The sequence below is a fragment of the Crinia signifera genome, chromosome 11, assembly GCF_055691185.1.
Source record: "Crinia signifera chromosome 11, ASM5569118v1, whole genome shotgun sequence".
In the NCBI taxonomy this organism is placed as follows: Eukaryota; Metazoa; Chordata; class Amphibia; order Anura; family Myobatrachidae; genus Crinia; species Crinia signifera.
Window position 1 is genome coordinate 4,243,956 of NC_139227.1, and position 17,939 is coordinate 4,261,894.

Below are 17,939 nucleotides of genomic sequence, written 5' to 3' on the forward strand. Positions count from 1 at the left end.
TAACTTCACACAGGTCTCCTAGTTCATCCCTGGATAAATCAGACTGTTCAACAACACCATATTCAGATGAAATACTCGATTTTTCATAATCACGACTCGATTTTGATCTAAGAATTCCTCTTTAAAAACCAAAGATTTTTTCATCCAATCCATAAGTTCTTGTAATTGGCTAGGCTGCTGAGCAGTCACAGGTATAGACTGGTCCTACACCCAATCCTCACAAAACACCATGGGCTGGAATTCATTACTTAACTGATTTAATCTGGAACATTTTTTGATATATATCTCTATCTCGAATACCCAGCAGGGAGAAAATGGTAATCAGAAGAAGGCCAACTTGCAATAGAAGTGTATTAAGATGGGATAATGTTTCGTCGGATAAGCCCCTTCGTCATTTCCAACCTACAGCAAGCATACAATGTACAGTACATACATATATACTCACAAGTCGCCGCCTGGCTCCCGAGACCCGCCGCACGCCTCCACCAGAAGATGTCCTCGCCGACTTCCGCCTGCACTCACAAGCAGCGTTGCTAGGCAACCAGCGGCATGCGTGTCACAAACCCGGAAGTCCGGCCATCGCTCATCTCCTGGCGTCCGAAGGCAAGTTAGTACAGCAGCCCCGGGGCCAGAAAAATACAAAAAACACCTAATGATCCTGGGAGATCAGCTCCATATAAGGTGCAGCGGCAGGTCACAGGGCAGAATAGGTGGCTATGGGGAAAAGCAAAAAAATATTCTGCCCACCCACTAAGCCAGCCCAAATAGCCAAACTGAGCCAGCTACTGCTCCCTATGGGCACTTTAACACTCAGGATCAATACTGACCACCGACAATAAAACATTAAAAATACAGAAAAATAACCAAGGAGACCTTCAAAAATTAAAATCACATAACAGATGTAATTATTCTTATCATAAAGACAAAAGTGACCCAGCTTACATTAAGCGGTTCCAGTTCAGCTCATCATTCAGGCCCTCTGAACCTTATTCTGGTTGGTTCTTTGGGATGCGCGTTCTTTCGGAAATGACCAAACGCCACGTACGGCAGACATTCTAAGAATACACGCCCACAGGTCGTCCGCATCCGTTCGGACGGACTCTCTAAGAAGAGGGAGTGTCTTCAGACTGCATCCAAACGTGCAGGTGCGGTGGGAACACAAAGATTCTGCACGGTCTTACTGTGTACGAACGGACGGGAAGCTGGCCGTACGCACCGAGTTGGTGTATTTGCGCATACCTCAGTAATCTATTCGGAAGTCATGCTTCAGCAACATGACACACTTATCCAATTAGGTTACCTCATAACATATATATTATTTTTAATGTAATCAATTACTTACTAATTGACACTTAAACACATTACTTGCACTTTAGATTAACTCTTACATCATGTTAAGTTTTAGAACTTCATTGTTGCCCCTTTACCTGTTTTATTGCTTGCAGTGTAAATGTGGGTCAGATACCAACAATACTGTTGTGTTTGCAGCATATATTCTAGTATTTTGTAATGGGCCATTTAGCCAGCAATGCTTCTAATTGAACCTGTGAAAAGAGTGTAATTAATCACTAATGACTAGAGGAGTGGATTGTATTGTGGTCAGCTGCGAGTGTTTAAGGTGCGGGCGTACTAATTGGGCGATCCGAATGCCTAGCGCATGAACCATTGCCTTCAGAGAACTGAAACTTGCTTATTGGCACCGCAGATTTCTGCCGTGTTGGTTCGCTTGCACTGGGTGTCCGGTCCGAATGCATGCCTACCACTGTTCGTGCACTCCCACGTGTATGCCCAGATTTACGCCCAGTTTTAATCACTTTGAAACCGCGCCCTTGTGTACGCCCACATGATGCCCATATTTCCCGAGGGAGTTCGGTGGACATTTGTAGATGGTATTGGTGAGAACGAGTGCGAAGACACTGCGTTGCACATGTGCATTGCGTTGCTTGCGCAGGTAGCTAAAAATCGCCCTCCGAAAGAATTCGGAACGGACCGCACCAACCAGAATAAGGCCCATAATACCTAGTCTAAAATCCACTTGGATTCAAGATCCAATAACTTCTTGGCCCTATCACCACCTCGCATAGAATCTTTATTATGATCAATAATAAAATATTTGAGGGAGGAGATAGGATGGCCCAATGGTTTGAAATGGCGTGCTACCGGTCTGTCAATCGGCCTTCCCAAGGAGGAAAGGCTGATGTCAGACCAATGCATCGCCATCCGATCGCAAAAGGGACCAATGCATCTGCCCGATGTAGTATAATCCACACGGGCAGACAATCACATATACCACATGGGACGTTTTCCAGGTTAACACAGACCTGATGTCAAACATTATACATATACAAACACACGCAAAACATACATAAAAGTTCCAAACTGTGGTAAATCCAACAAGCTGTATATACATACGGAAAGCGAGCCGTCTTAATATAAGAGGGAGTGTCAGCTGGTCCCGTGAATACAGGCTTCTTGATCACGGTTTTCTTGTTTTGAAAAGTAGAGTCCTCTAAAAAGGATAAACGTTATTACAAAGGCAACCATGTAGAGATATTTTGTTTGTTACCGTGCACAAATATCTTACAAATCACAAATCCTGTTACGGCTACTGAGAAAAATTTCCAAATATGGCTTCTTGTGTGCAGGGAGGCAGAAGATAGGTTGAAGTGCGCATGTCAGTGGGGTAAAAATACAGGAAGGGCCTTATTCCAGCAAAGTGTATCCCATGATGATCACATGAAAGACACATAATGCTAACTTCTTCTAGTGAGTCATGTTTTGTGCAGTTATATGGAGCGGATTATAGAACGGATACAGATAAAAGGCAGTATAAGCACTTGTGCACCAAGGCGTAATAAAGGTTGAAAAATAATGAAAGTAACAGCAGAAAATGAAATATAAATGAGGCTAGCACGTGTAGGGAAACATGTATGGATTAAAAGGAACGCTCTTTTTAGCAGGCATGTGTAGGAGCCAGTGTTCAGCTTATTGTCCTGCCTGGTGTATAATACTTTTGTTGCCTTACCCTCTGCTTGCGCTCTCCTGGCATTATCCCACTGTGCACCTGGCCGCTTTCAGCCGTTAACTATGACATCACTCTGCCGTCTTAAACATTGGATTTACTTTCCCTTTTTAAGAGCATTTTTAATAAAGTTTTCAACAATCCCAGTACAACAGAGTGCAGGGGAAGCCAGGGGACATGTGCTACCCTTTCAGGGACTTACAGTAAGCCGAGTACCTGCTCCTACACAAGTCTGCAAAAACAGAGCTATAAACAGGACTTGTACAACATACGTTTCCCCGCAGCCTCATTCATTTTATTTACTTTATTTTATTTCCTACTGTTCCATTGGTTTCCCCTCCTCTTCCTATACTGCCCTTTAGCAGAGCACATACATGACAGGTGCCCAAACACGGAGCACTGAATCATCTGTGTAATCCTCAGGGTATTCAAATGGAGTCTCACATCCAGAGCGTAATTCTCCCAGAAAATGTATGTGCAATCCTCCCAGCATCAGGTTCCTGTACAACTCTGAATTATGCCCAATGTACAGAGAGAGAGCTCATCGCCCACTGCCTACATACATATCCCCGGTTATTAAAGGATAAATCAACATAGTACTCTAATATGCACAAATGCCAATTGACACATTCAGCGTAAATGATTAAATAGGAAGAAGCGATTAAATATCCTTCATTACAAAGCATTTCAAAACATTTAAAAAGGACCAATGCACAACTGAACACAAGTCAGCCACAAGTGATTCTGAACCCCATGCATAGAACACAGATATGTGGAGGTACATGCACCGGTGCAGCCAGAACACCCCAATCCATACACTTTGTTTCACGGCTGTCATTATGATCAGTGCGCACTAGCCAATGTCCTCTCTGAACTTAGGCAAAGCGATGTTCATCACTATTGCTGGGCACCACCACACGGTTGGTCTTACTGTACCTGGCCTGGGGCTGCTTTCTGTTCTAGAAAGAAAGCGCCCAGAAAACCTAGCCCTGGGGCTGGTTGAGAAATCCGACATCATTTTTATTTTTTACAAGAGCTTTTCTCTTTCTTTTCAATTGCTAATTCTTCCTGGAAAGCCCATTGAGATGTATGACCATTGAAATGAATGAGCAGAGTGAGTGTTGACATTTCAGTAACAATGGGGCCAATTTATATTTAAGTGGATAGAGAAGGTGATAAGGCAGCAGCCAATCAACTCCTGTCATTTTTCAAACATAGCTGATTGGCTGGCTGGCGCATTTTCGCCTTCTACTTTATATCTTCACCAGGCTTAATACATCTGCCCCATTATCGCTTTTCACTAAACAGCAGCATTTGAAAGTAACAATTTTATTAGGTAGGTTTTGAAATATATTTTCTCATAGATTTCACTCAGAAATTGCTGTCACGGCCATAACAAAAGTAAGCAAATGATCCCAAAATGTCAATCATGGGTAGCTGTCAAAGGGGAAATTGTTAAAACATTTGTTACATTTTCTCCACAAATACATTAGCTTATATTTTTAGAGTAACATTACTATGGCCTAAATTCATGATCTCTCTAATCTACTGTATGTGGTGTAGTTTGTTTACCATGTAACCCTATATCTGTGTCAAATACAAAACCAACTGTGTCAAGGAGGGTACATGTTCCAAGCACTGTATTTATTGTTTTACATAATTGGCTAATGTTTCCAAATACATATTCGATCATTACCCACTGAAATCCTCTTCACACCAAAACTACTGTATACTGTAACTTATTGCACAAACTTACCATCAATATGACTCTGCGATAGCGAGTCGTCACTACTGCTGTTCTGCGATGAATCAGAAGCATCTTCCTTTCCTGGCACAGACACATTTATGGATTGTGCACTTTTCTGACCATTTCCTTCATTACGCATTGAATTCTGCATCTTGGGAGAAGATGTGTTCAGTCCAGTTAGTGTTCCAGTGTGAATTACATTAGACGGTCTCTGTTTATACTGTGCACTTTCAGTATCTAGGAAGTCAGGCTCAATTTGTCGACCTACACCCCCATCCGATCCAAGGTCTTCAGTGGATTTCATCAATGTGTCAGATTTTTGTATACTTTGATCTGTTCGGTTAGGTTGGACATTCACACTTACTTTACCTGCCATCACTTTTTTGCTTCCACTGCTTGCATAAACTTCTTGTGCCTCTTCTATTTCATCACTCACACTAACGTCCTCTGCCTCTTCTCTTTCATCGCTTGCACTAACGTCCTCTGCTTCTTCTCTTTCATCGCTCGCACTAACGTCCTCTGCTTCTTCTCTTTCATCGCTCGCACTAACGTCCTCTGCTTCTTCTCTTTCATCGCTCGCACTAACGTCCCCTGCTTCTTCACTTTTATCCTTCGCACTAACGTCCTCTGCTTCTTCACTTTTATCCTTCGCACTAACGTCCCTGGCTTCTTCACTTTCATCCTTTGCACTAACGTCCCTGGCTTCTTCCCTTTCATCCTTCGCACTAACGTCCCCTGCTTCTTCAGTTTTATCCTTTGCACTAACGTCCTCTGCTTCTTCACTTTCATCCTTTGCACTAACGTCCCTGGCTTCTTCACTTTCATCCTTTGCACTAACGTCCCCTGCTTCTTCACTTTCATCCTTTGCACTAACGTCCCCTGCTTCTTCCCTTTCATCCTTCGCACTAACGTCCCCTGCTTCTTCACTGTCACCCTTCTCACTAACATCCCCCGCTTCTTCACTGTCATCGCTCCCACTAACATCTCGGTTTTGTTCTGAATTAGGAGTGGCAATCTTCTTAATTAAAGGCTGTGAATACAATGCTGTATCCATTTGAGCCACCTCATTTGACGAATCATCCGATATAATATCAGTAAGCCGTTCTTGGGATCCTGTACAGAAAATAAATAAATCCAGTGATATAAAAACAGTGTACGGAGATTCTAGCTACAATAATTTCTGGTTCACTGTGTACATTTGCATAATATGCAACGTGAATTCTTTATTTCTTTAGAGTACTGCTGAATTATATTTTAAGTGAGTTTAATCCCTTGATAGAGGTGATTTTCAACTTTATTTCTAAACAAAATTTTTTTGTTAGTATATTTTTATTTTTTGTTACCAAAAGCTGAAAGTCACTGGAGTCTCCAATAATTTCAGAACTGATACATTAATTACTGGCATCTATTTATAAAGGCACCAAAGAGTGCACCTCATAGTGCACAGTGAGGAATGAAAGTAAATCTAGGATACAGAAAAAAAGTGAGGGCCTTGCATTTATTAGAGTTTACAATCTTTTAGAAAAGGGCTGGACAGAGACAAATTAGTGCGGCGGAGGGGAACGTTATAAAAAAGACAGGCTCTAGTAAAGAGATGGCTTTTCAGCGACTATGTAGCATGGTGTAATATTCAAAGCGGAGAGGTGCCACCTACAGAGGGTTTCTTCCTCTGAGCAAGGAAGTGTTTAAATGCTGACAATGTACAGAAGCGGCAGTTACATTGGGAGAGGACAGAGCAGGAGATTGACAATACAGCCAGAACACACAGGGTGCGCGACTTGATAAGAGCTTAATAATATGGCAGAATTCAAACACTTCTGTGAACTGAAGAGGAAAAGCTCAGGCGGCCGATCTCTCCGTCTCCCCGAGTGGAGACAGGTAACGCGCTATACTATATTTACACGCTGTATACACAGGACACGGTCAGGGTAGTAAAACCATGGAGAACTATTCCATATGAGGTGGTGTCGGCAGATACATTTACTACAATTAAACTAAGGTTAGACCATTATTTATTGGATAAAAACATTCAGGGATAGAACTGGTAATCAAATGAGGGAATTGATGGACGCAAGTTTTTTTTCAACCAAAACTACTATGTAACAAATGTGGAGAAAGTGGTCCTTGTATATAAATAGTGGGTACTTGTTTAGTTTCATGGCGCCCGATAGATCTGATGCGATATCGGCCAATATATCGATGCGATTTTTTTACCTGTTCATAACACCACTATCCACTACACATGGAGATGATTTTATATAGTGTGGCAAACGCAGTGAGCCACAAGCGTGGCAAGCACCGCGCATTACTGCGCTCGCCACACTATATAAATTCAACTCCCTGTGTAGTGGATAGTGGGGTTATGAACAGGTAAAAAATCGCATTGATATATCGGCCAATATCGCATCCGATATATATCGGGCCCCGTGAAACTAAACAAGTACCAAATTGCAATTCACAACTATCCAATGGAGGTGTCAGGATATCAGACTTATAATAAAATACCATAATTACAGTTTTACTCTATGTAGTGATTAATGTACTTTTAAGTCCATCTGTACCCTGTGTACATCATGCTTATGTGACTATTCCCAGTTTGTGTGTATGTTCCCAGAAACATAGAACATTACCTTGTACATCATATGGTGTTATCATTAGATGTCACACAGGAAGCATCCCAGGAGAAACTACTGTATATAATCTCACCAAAAGGCAATCTCCACAGGGGATGATCCAATTACCCTGTTGTTGTTCCTCCTACTTACCCTCCCTTGTGCCTTCCTGAACTCTAAAGGCCCCCATACATTATGCGATTTGGGCCCGATTTCACCCGATTCGGATGAATCGGGCTGTGAAATCGTCCCAAATCGCATGTTTTGACACCCACCGCATCGGATCGGAGTCAGGCAGTCGCACCGGCTGCACATAAGATTTCCTAAATCTTATGTGCAGTCTCCGGGCAGGGTCAGCGGGCGGGGGACGCCGGGGAAGGTGAGCTGACAAATAGTCAGCAGGCGGGGGATGCCGGGCATGGGGAGAGGCTGCCAGGGGCAGCTGACACACAGACAGCGGGCGGGGGGACGCCGGGGAACTGCAGAGAACAGCCGGGCAAGTTGAGCTGACAAATAGTCAGCAGGCGGGGGACGCAGGGCATGGGGAGAGGCTGGCAGGGGCAGCTGACACACAGACAGCGGGCGGGGGACGCCGGTGAAGGTGAACCGGCGAGGGGAACAGCTCACTGCTGGGCAGGAGAACCAGGCAGATGCAGCTTCAATACAAACGAATGGGGAGGCAGTGATTGGCTGAGAGAGCTCTCTCAGCCAATCAGCAATTGGCTGAGAGAGCTCTCAGCCAATCACTGGCTCCCCATTCTTTGTATTGGTTTTTTTCTTCCTTGAAGCTGCGTCTGCCTGGTCCTGCCCAGCACGTGAGCTGTTCCTCTGGCCGGTTCACCGGCGTCCCCCCGCCCGCTGCCCATGTGTACACTGCCCCTGCCAGCCTCTCCCCATGCCCGGATCAACAGTGTCCCAGGCCAGCTGACTATTTGTCAGCTCACCCTGCCCAGCTGTTCCCTGCAGCTCCCCAGCGTCCCCCACCCGGCTCTCCCCCTGCAGCTCCCCGGGGATTGCATATGATAAATCCATGAGATTTATCATATGCAAAATTTGGCACATCAAGTGCCTAATCATGTTTCCCCCTCCCAGGGAGCTGCAGGGGAAATCAAGTCCGACTTGTCCATAGGACAAGTCGGACTAATGTATGGGGGCCTTAACAGACATTGTGGAGCCTGACACAGCAGGGGGCAACCAGAGAGTGAAAGCTGAGGGAGGGGGGGAAGAAGAGGCCATATACCTGAACCCACCAATCAGGAAACTGGGCAACTCCCCATGATGTTGCTAGTACCGCGGGAATTTGGAAGGTCTTAACAATTGCAGAGACCAGCTCCTCATGTTAGTTGTGATCCTGGGCTAAGAGGACATACTCTGCCCAGGTATCTTGTGGAACGCATCATCTGCCCTGGGTGGGCCCAACTATACTCCTGTGTGGAGTGTGCAGTGCTGTGTGGACTTTACACAGGTTTCCTGCACTATCACAGCTATGTGGAAATGAAACATATGACTTCAGACATTGTTTGTCATATTAAAATATCTTCCATGCAACCGGGAAGATCAGATCAGAAGATGCAGCGAAAGATCTGCGGGACTGCGATTGCAAACAATTTGCGGATAAATCGTCCAAAATGTGTCCCGAAAATTGCTGTAGTCTGTGTGCACCTTTAAGCATATGTTGAACAGTTAAAAAAAAAAAAACAACAACGTTTGTGGCAGCTAAAGCCTATTTTACCTTTATATGCCAGAAATTTTTCTTCCACTCCTTTCTCAAAGTCTTCCAGAGAAACAAAGTACCTGTTCTCTCTCCTGCGGAGCAGACCTTTCTTGTGTGTGGTCTCTGGTAAATCTGCAATCTGCAGATCATAGTCCAGAGTCCTGAAAGTAGATGAAAAAATGGTTTATCTCACCAGACAATAACAAAATATGCTTCGGAATTTACAAAACTATAAGTACAACCTGAAAGGAATAAGGAAGTAAAGATCAAAGCACTTGGACACTGAAAATTAAAAGTTTATTATTTTTTTGGTGTTGATGCAGTTTAAGAAATACCGGGCACACAATGCGTCTCTCTAACATAATTGTTGGGCAGCAGAATTTTAGCCGTCCAAAAAACTTTTTGTACCATTCTACCTTCTCGAATAATGCTGGGGGGGGGGGGGGGGGGGGTTTATTTTGTTAGAATATCGGCTAATTTTCACCTGGTGCACTCTCAAATCAGTATGGTAGACACGTCTTTCTCAGAGCCAATGTTAACCATACACTGCTACATATTCTTGCCCCCCCCCAGTACTGGATGTACAATACCTACAACGTGGTATCTCTGACTACTCCTCTTTGCTGCCAACTATAGATGACGGCCCGTCTCAGATTGTGAAGACTCAACCATTTCTGACTCACTCTGTTAGGCGACAGCGCTGGATTAATTACAGACTGGAAAACTTTTGAGTTGGAGAATGCTACCTGCTTAGATGTCTTGATTAAACAGGCTTCCTTTAAGGCCTCGAGTATGGGCTTTTTTTTTAGGAAAATAGTCACTATTAAACCAACCTGAATCCCCCCCCATAATACCCACAGTAGTAGCGTCCCTTATACACAATGCCTCAATATTAGCACCAATTATACACATAATAATGCTTGCAATAGCAGTGTCCCTTATGCACATAATGCCCTCAGTAGTAGCGCCCCTTATAAACATAATGCCTGCAGTATAGCGCCCTCTATACACATAATGCCCATAAGAGCAGCTCCCATTATGCACATAATGCCTGCAGTAGTAGCTCCCCTTACACACAATGCCCACAGTAGCAGTACCGCATACGCACATAATGCCTGCAGTAGTAGCTCCCCTTACACACAATGCCCACAGTAGCAGTACCGCATACACACATAATGCCCACAGTATCAGTGCCGCATACACACATAATGCCCACAGTATCAGTGCCGCACACACACATAATGCCTGCAGTAGTAGCTCCCCTTACACACAATGCCCACAGTAGCAGTACCGCATACACACATAATGCCCACAGTATCAGTGCCGCATACACACATAATGCCCACAGTATCAGTGCCGCACACACACATAATGCCTGCAGTAGTAGCTCCCCTTACACACAATGCCCACAGTAGCAGTACCGCATACACACATAATGCCCACAGTATCAGTGCCGCATACACACATAATGCCCACAGTATCAGTGCCGCACACACACATAATGCCTGCAGTAGTAGCTCCCCTTACACACAATGCCCACAGTAGCAGTACCGCATACACACATAATGCCCACAGTATCAGTGCAGCATACACACATAATGCCTGCCGTAGCAGTACCGCATACGCACATAATGCCTGCCATAGCAGTACCGCATACACACATAATGCCTGCCATAGCAGTACCGCATACACACATAATGCCTGCCATAGCAGTACCGCATACACACATAATGCCTGCCATAGCAGTGCAGTTTACACACATAATGCTTGCGCCTCCCCTAACGACGGAGCGCTCCGCTGCTCCCCAGTCATTGCCCGCACCCCCCCTAACCCTGCCCATCTTCCGGAAGCAGAGACGTTACTTATACCATTGTATATATAAATGATTGTGGTTTATGCTGATTTATATTGATTGTTATGGCCTTTCTGCAATTGTGTATTGGTCATTTACTATCTAGTATTATTTGTATTATTATACATATTGTGTTTATAGGTATGGTAATGGCAAGCAAAGAGCAGAAGTGACGGGACTCAGCCAGTGGAACACTTCTTTTTACGGTTACGGAATGCACGGGCCATGTGGCTTAAGATTGCCAATAGCGTTGATTTGGGTATGGAACAGCTTCAGGTGTGTATCTTAGGGGAGGGGTATTCAGAGGTGGATTTTCTATGTCAAAAATGTTTGATCGCCGATTGCTGATGTCTTATACATCACTGTGCTGCACAGGAGCCTTCTGGGGGTCTTTCCTTGTTGGTGCTCTATATATAGAAGTTTTCTTGGTGTGTTGACATCACGCGACCAGGAAACGAGTCGGGAGCGTGGTCTATGTGGATCTGCGACCACCGCTGCATATTTGTACACACTTGCTTGGATCTGTAAGTGTCCAAATATATTTCCATGTGGCTACAGCATAAGGCTATTTTTGCACATTAACTGCTCATACTGTAAAATCAAAGGGGCAAGACCATTAGCATACATCTGACTTATTCCCTAACTTATGTTCTTGGGCTGAATTATAAGGTGTGTCAATGCCCAGCTGCAAATTCAGTTCCTGTGGAACAGAACCAAAACAAAATCTGGCACATCAATATATTACAGTGGTTTAAACTCCGATGTCTTTGTCAGAACACATCTCAGTGATCTGCTGAACGGCTGCTCTCTCTTAGTTTGCTGGAGGAAACTATAGTGCACCAATAACAGATATCAGTAGAAAGCGCACATTTAGCATAAAAACCAATCAATATAGTTTAAGACAAACCTATAATACAAGGTCTGGCATATATAAAAGAAAACACAATAGCAGCGTTCTTAAGGTTCCCATACACGGTGCGATGATCGCACCCGTTATGGGCTGGATCGCAACGCATGAGATTTGCGTGCGATGGCAGTACAAAAAGCATGTCCAGCACATACTTTTTATATTGTGCAATGACATGTCCGCGCATGGTGAAAACACACCGTGTATGGGCACCCTTAGGAAGTGAAATTTCTGTTTATTTCCCTGTATTTTAATCAATAAAACACATAAAAAAATGCATAAAATTGTACTTGCCAAACAAAGGGAAATAGCAGTCTAATTGCCCGACGATGAGAGCCAATGTCCACGGACACCTATAGGCGATCTGTAAAACAAGCTGCACCACCAGGATACCCAAGCAGTGCTCTGTGAGTGTGTGCGATTTCTTCTCCCCATATAAAGGAGATCTGTTTTATTGATAATCTTATGAAGAACAGAACGGTTACTATCACGTGCTTTGAAGCATAAGAAAGTAGAGCTTAACGTTGAACCCTTCAAAGTTCCGGATCATTATGTGGTAAATTGTCCATTCACCTAATAAGGCTACTTTTTACAACATTGGAATTTACTATATAAATTTATATTGACAGTTGAACTGCTAAATGTATCATCAGTGATCCGTAATTGATTATATGTTCTTTTATACTGTATACACCATACCTTTATTACAGGTCTTTGTTAATAAATATTGATTGATTTTATGCTAAATGTGCGATTTCCACTGATCTCTATTACCTGTGGAACATAGAGGGCATGGAAATAGGTGGTTATAGTTACGCTCGAACTTGAACTATGGAACAGTAAAAAGTGTGCAATAAAATGCTTAGAAAATACACAAAAACTCTGCTACTTTACCTTGGCATTGTGTATGAACTTCCCGATGATGAATCTCCAATGTTATCATCTAAAATATAATTTGAAAAAACAGAAACATTATGTTTAGTTCTGAACGTCTAAAAAAAACAAAAAAGTCCCTTTATATTCTTAGTACAAGCTATGGGTTACTTCCATTGCTAAGCCATTGGTATCATAGGTCATCTCTTAATTCACAAATGTCCACTCAGTGAACTGAGAGGATTCTATTAAGGTGCCCGTACACTAATCCGATGTGGGCTGATTTCGCCAAATTCCGATGGATCGGGCTGAGAAATCAGACCAAATCTGACCGATGCGTAGTCCAGTGCACATCGGGTCGGACTCTACAGATGGAACCTGCTGCAGGTTCAATATGTCGGATTGGACCCATCAGCTGCACATCGCGGCACCCACAATGTGTTGGTCCGATCCTTAGCCGTGTGCCAGTGGTGAAGCACTGCTGGCACACACCTATGTGAAGTGGGCAGCACAAAACGCCCCGGGGGCTGTGGGTGCAGCAGCAGTCCGCAAGAAGAAAAAAATAAAGATTCCAACCCTTTAACTATCTTGGCTGTTATACTTAGTACTTTTTCCAGTTCTATAAATGTCCTTTTTGTAGTGCGGACCCCAGAATTGTACCCCAACTTCCAACCAATGCTAACTGGTCTAACCGGTGCCTTTGAAAGTGGCGTAACTACATTCACACCTCCAGCTCCCGTGCCCCTTTATATACAGGCTAGAATCCTCTTGGCCTTTTTGGCTGCTACACGACATTGAGAACTACACCACAATTTTTTATCAAATTTACCCAATGCCACCCTGCTTATATTATACCTAGCACACTGGTAAGATGCATAACCTGGCATCACCAACAATGAACCTAATTTTCCATTTTTTCGCCCAATCATCTAGTTTATATAGAGCTCTGTGTAGCATGGAGACATCCTTGTCTATTCTAATCACTCTACACAGTTGTGTCATCAGCAAAGATGGATACATTGCTGAGTATTCCCACCACTATAGCTTTAGTGAAGATGTTAAATAAAAGAGGTCCTAGCACCAAACCCTGTGGTACTCCACTTAGTCCCGGTATCCTACCTGAAAATACACTGTTTATTGCCACTCTGTTCTCCATCCTGCAGCCAATTTTTTATCCAGCTGCACAATTTTACCCCTATCCCCAATTCCTCCATTGTATTGATCAACCTCTTATGTAGCACAGTATAAAAAGCCTTAGCAAACTCCAGGTAGATCGCGTCCACAACATTTCCATTATTTAGGTTCTTGCTAAATTGCTCATAAAAGCAGATTATTTTCAGTTTATTTACTTACAGAGTCTTATGTAGCGCAGCATATTCTGTTGTGCTTTACAATTGGAAACAACAGTGATAACACAAACTGGGTAGATACAAACCGACATAGAGGTAGGAGGGCCCTGCTTACAATCTATAGGGATCTATAGGGATAATAGGAGGGATACATAAGGATAGGATTCCATAGCATGGCAGTCCCACCAGATTACAGGACAGTCCTGATGGGATGCAATTAGATATAAATGCTACTGGAGGTTGTGGGGGTCCTGAAAAGGATAAGCTGCCTGAAGAGGTGAGTTTTCAGGGAACGCTTGAAAGTTTGGAGGCTAGAGGAGAGCCTTAGTGTGCGTGGAAGGGCATTCCATAAGGTGGGTGCTGCCCAACAAAAATCCTGCAAGAGTAAGTGGGAGCGAGTAATGAGTGTGGATGAGAGACGCAGATCTTGTGCAGAGCGGAGAGGTCGGGTGGGGATATATTTTGAGATAAGCAAAGAGATATAAGTCGGTGTAGTCAGTCAGAGTGATGGCTTTGTATGTAAGTAGAAGTATTTTATATTGAATGTGGTAATATACAGGCAACCAATGGAGGGACTGGCAGAGCGGATCAGCAGACGATAACCGTCTAGCCAGGAAGATCAGCCTCACAGCTGCATTCAGAACGGATTGTAGTGGTGAGAGTCTGTTCTTAGGAAGACCGGTAAGGAGGCTATTGCAACAGTCAATGCTTGATATAATGAGTGCACGGATTGGAGGTTTTGTGTCTTGTGTGAGATAGGGTCGTATTTTGGATATGTTTCTTAGATGCATGTAACATGATTTAGAGACAGATTGAATGTGAGGAATGAAGGACAGTTCAGAGTGAAGGATGACCCCTAGGCAGCGAGCTTGTGGAGTAGGATTAATTGTTGTGTTCTCAACAGCGATAGAGATATCAGGTTGGTAACTACTCTTGGCTGGTGGGAATATGATTAATTCTGTTTTGGAAATATTGAGTTTGAGGTGGCGAGATGACATCCAAGATGAAATGGCAGAAAGACATTCAGAGACACGGAGCAATACAGATGGTCACAATTCCGGGGAGGATAGATAGATTTGAGTATTATCAGCGCACAAATGATACTGAAATCCAAAAGAGTTCATTAGTTTCCCAAGTGAGGAAGTATAGATTGAGAAAAGAAGAGGACCTAAGACTGAGCCTTGTGGTACTCCAACGGACAGAGGTAATGATGAGGAGGTAGAATCAGAGAAAGAGCGATTAGATAGGTAGGAAGAGAACCAAGAAAGGGCTGTGTTCTGAAGACCTAGGGATTGTAGTGTTTGTATGAGAAGAGAGTCGACAGTTTCAAAGGCAGCTGGGAGATCTAGAAAAATAAGAAGTGAGAAATGGCCTTTAGATTTAGCAGTGGCCAGATCATTGACTACTTTAGTCAGTGCTGTCTCTGTGGAGTGTTGAGAGCGAAAGCCTGACTGAAGTGGGTCCAATAGATTGTAGAAGTTAAGAAAGTGTGTGACACAAACTATTTTTTACAAACCCATGTTGGCTATTACTGATTATACTATGCATCACAATTCCCTCAAAAAAATGTCCTGACTATAGATGTTAAACTCCCAGGTCTAAAATTAGCTGGGTCATCTTTTTCCTTTTTTGAATATTAGTACCACTTCTGATATTTTCCAAATTAACAAATTCTATACATTGAATTAAACTGCCCATATACAAGATATTCTTCTATTACCATGATTGCCCACAACCGCAATGGGGGCTTCCTCTAACCAAAAGGTGAACACATGACCCCAGGAATCTCAGCGTTATCTATTGGCCTAGGGCTTAAATCTATCTGGATAATGTAGTGGAGTGCCGCACCCACATAGCCGTGATAACCGGCATATGGGAGGGGGGGGGGGTGGGGGGTGGTTTGAAGTCTGCATGCAGCCATGGGCTGTTGAAGTCTTTCCGATAGCCGTGTGATTCTTGGACTTGGTCACATGGCTGACATGAATCCTGTGCTTTGCGGGATCATGTGACTGGACCACTAGAGGGTCACATGCTTGAATCCCTGGGGAATTCTGGGATTGGTCCTGGTTTTCTGATTAGTATTAACAGCCCATGTGACTGGAGATTATGGCCACATGAACGGCAGTCACACTCTATGCCAGGCATGTCCAAACTGTGGCCCTCCAGCTGTTTTGAAACTACACATCCCAGCATGCCTTGCCATAGTTTTAGCATTCCCGAATAGCAAAACTGTGGCAAGGCATGATGGGACTTGTAGTTTCACAACAGCTGGATGGCCATAGTTTGGACATGTCTGCTCTATGCAAATCCAAAAATCATGTCAACCAATCAAAGCAAATTATTCGTCCAAAACTTGAACTTTCCAATTTGGAGTACAAACTTACTAAATTAATAATATGAGTACAAAAGTATCTATTTCTTGATGAACCTCTTGTACTGAATAATAATTTTCTTTTTAGCCGGATAGAGATTTGTTTATATGTGAAATAGATTGGAATGTCTTTGTGTACCATGTGTTATTGATTGACCTCATTAGAAAGGAATAAATGCTTAACATGGAAGTGATATAATACACCGGGGCTTGTGGGGTATGCAGCAAAACTCATCAGTGACCCCTCTATTTCCACCTCTTCACTCCCGGATTGCAGCCTGCACAATCTGCACCGGCCCCGGACTACAGCAACTTTTACAACAACCTATTAACTGGAGAACTGCACCCTGGGAATTAACACCTGCTGATGGAGAACTTTGCTTACCAGCGTAGAGACTGCACAGTATTACTGGTACGAACTCCACCAACCCAGCACAGCATAGGAACCCTCTGCCGATTGCCGGTAACACTTCTATTGCAGACGTTCGGATCTACTACTGCTAATTGATGGTCCATGCCGGGGTATTATAGGAACAGACTTCACTGTTGCCCAAAGGGAGTTTATATTAAAGTGCAATGGTTACGTTTTTTTTTTAAATTACATGACACAGTGCGCACAATTGTTGACAGTTTAATAAATGTTAAGATAATTTAATCATACTAATAATTTTAATAAAAGCGCGGCTTGCTTTCGGATATATAGATTATATATACACATACACTCTCTCTGCACATGTAACATTTGCTACCTTCTTGCAGTGCAACATGGTTTTGCCAGTTAGATAAAGATTGTGCTTTGAGATCCTTACTGAAGTACCTCTTATAAGAGGAAAAACCATCAACAGCTAGAACCCCGGTGAAATGTTACAAGGTGCAGGGAGGGGAATTTCTTACATTAAGGAACTTTGAATTACAATTAATAATCATTTATGAACAATGAAAATAAATAACACGATACCTCTGCTCGTAGGCAGCCTTTCATCAACTTCTCTCTCAAAGTCAGATATGTCAATCCGAGTTTTTTTCTTGAATTTTGTAAATCTTCTAACATGTTCTCTCTCCTGCACATCTGGTAAACTCAGATTTACATTTCCCAAACTGCAAAAGAACAACAATTTCTGCATCTGTGTTCAATTGCCAATAACTAAAAGAGGTACTTATATGTTAGTTGGGCGCCCACTAAGCTATTTGCTTAGTTTTCCGCGTCCGCTCGTCATACTATATAAAATCGACTCCATGCCGACATGGATAGTGGGGGAATGAGTGTACTTACTATAGTGGGCGCCCAACTAACATATAAGTACCTTGAAAGAGACCACAGTTAACTCCAATGTTTCAAAACTTCACCAAAACCATTATAAAATAATAAATAAAATAAAAATCTTCTCCAATCTTATGGAAAGGCTTTTGACCAGATGACTTAAGGCACGCAATAGGTGCGTCCACAGTTTTAGATACCATTTATGCTTTTTTTCCGTATTTCTTTGTGTTT

General features: G+C 43.1%; 1 protein-coding gene across 3 annotated transcripts in view; it reads right to left on the reverse strand.

The window, feature by feature from the left end:
• CENPT (centromere protein T) overlaps nucleotides 1-17,939 on the reverse strand; it is a 47,917-nt gene that overhangs the window by 11,030 nt on the left and 18,948 nt on the right. For all 3 annotated transcript variants that reach the window (XM_083164759.1, XM_083164760.1, XM_083164761.1), the window contains exons 6-10: nucleotides 17,406-17,545; nucleotides 12,749-12,797; nucleotides 9,114-9,256; nucleotides 4,779-5,882; nucleotides 2,413-2,509 (exon numbers count right to left, since the gene is read on the reverse strand). In XM_083164759.1, coding sequence (XP_083020885.1) covers nucleotides 2,413-2,509; nucleotides 4,779-5,882; nucleotides 9,114-9,256; nucleotides 12,749-12,797; nucleotides 17,406-17,545 — 1,533 coding nt within the window. The remainder of the gene's footprint in view (nucleotides 1-2,412; nucleotides 2,510-4,778; nucleotides 5,883-9,113; nucleotides 9,257-12,748; nucleotides 12,798-17,405; nucleotides 17,546-17,939) is intronic.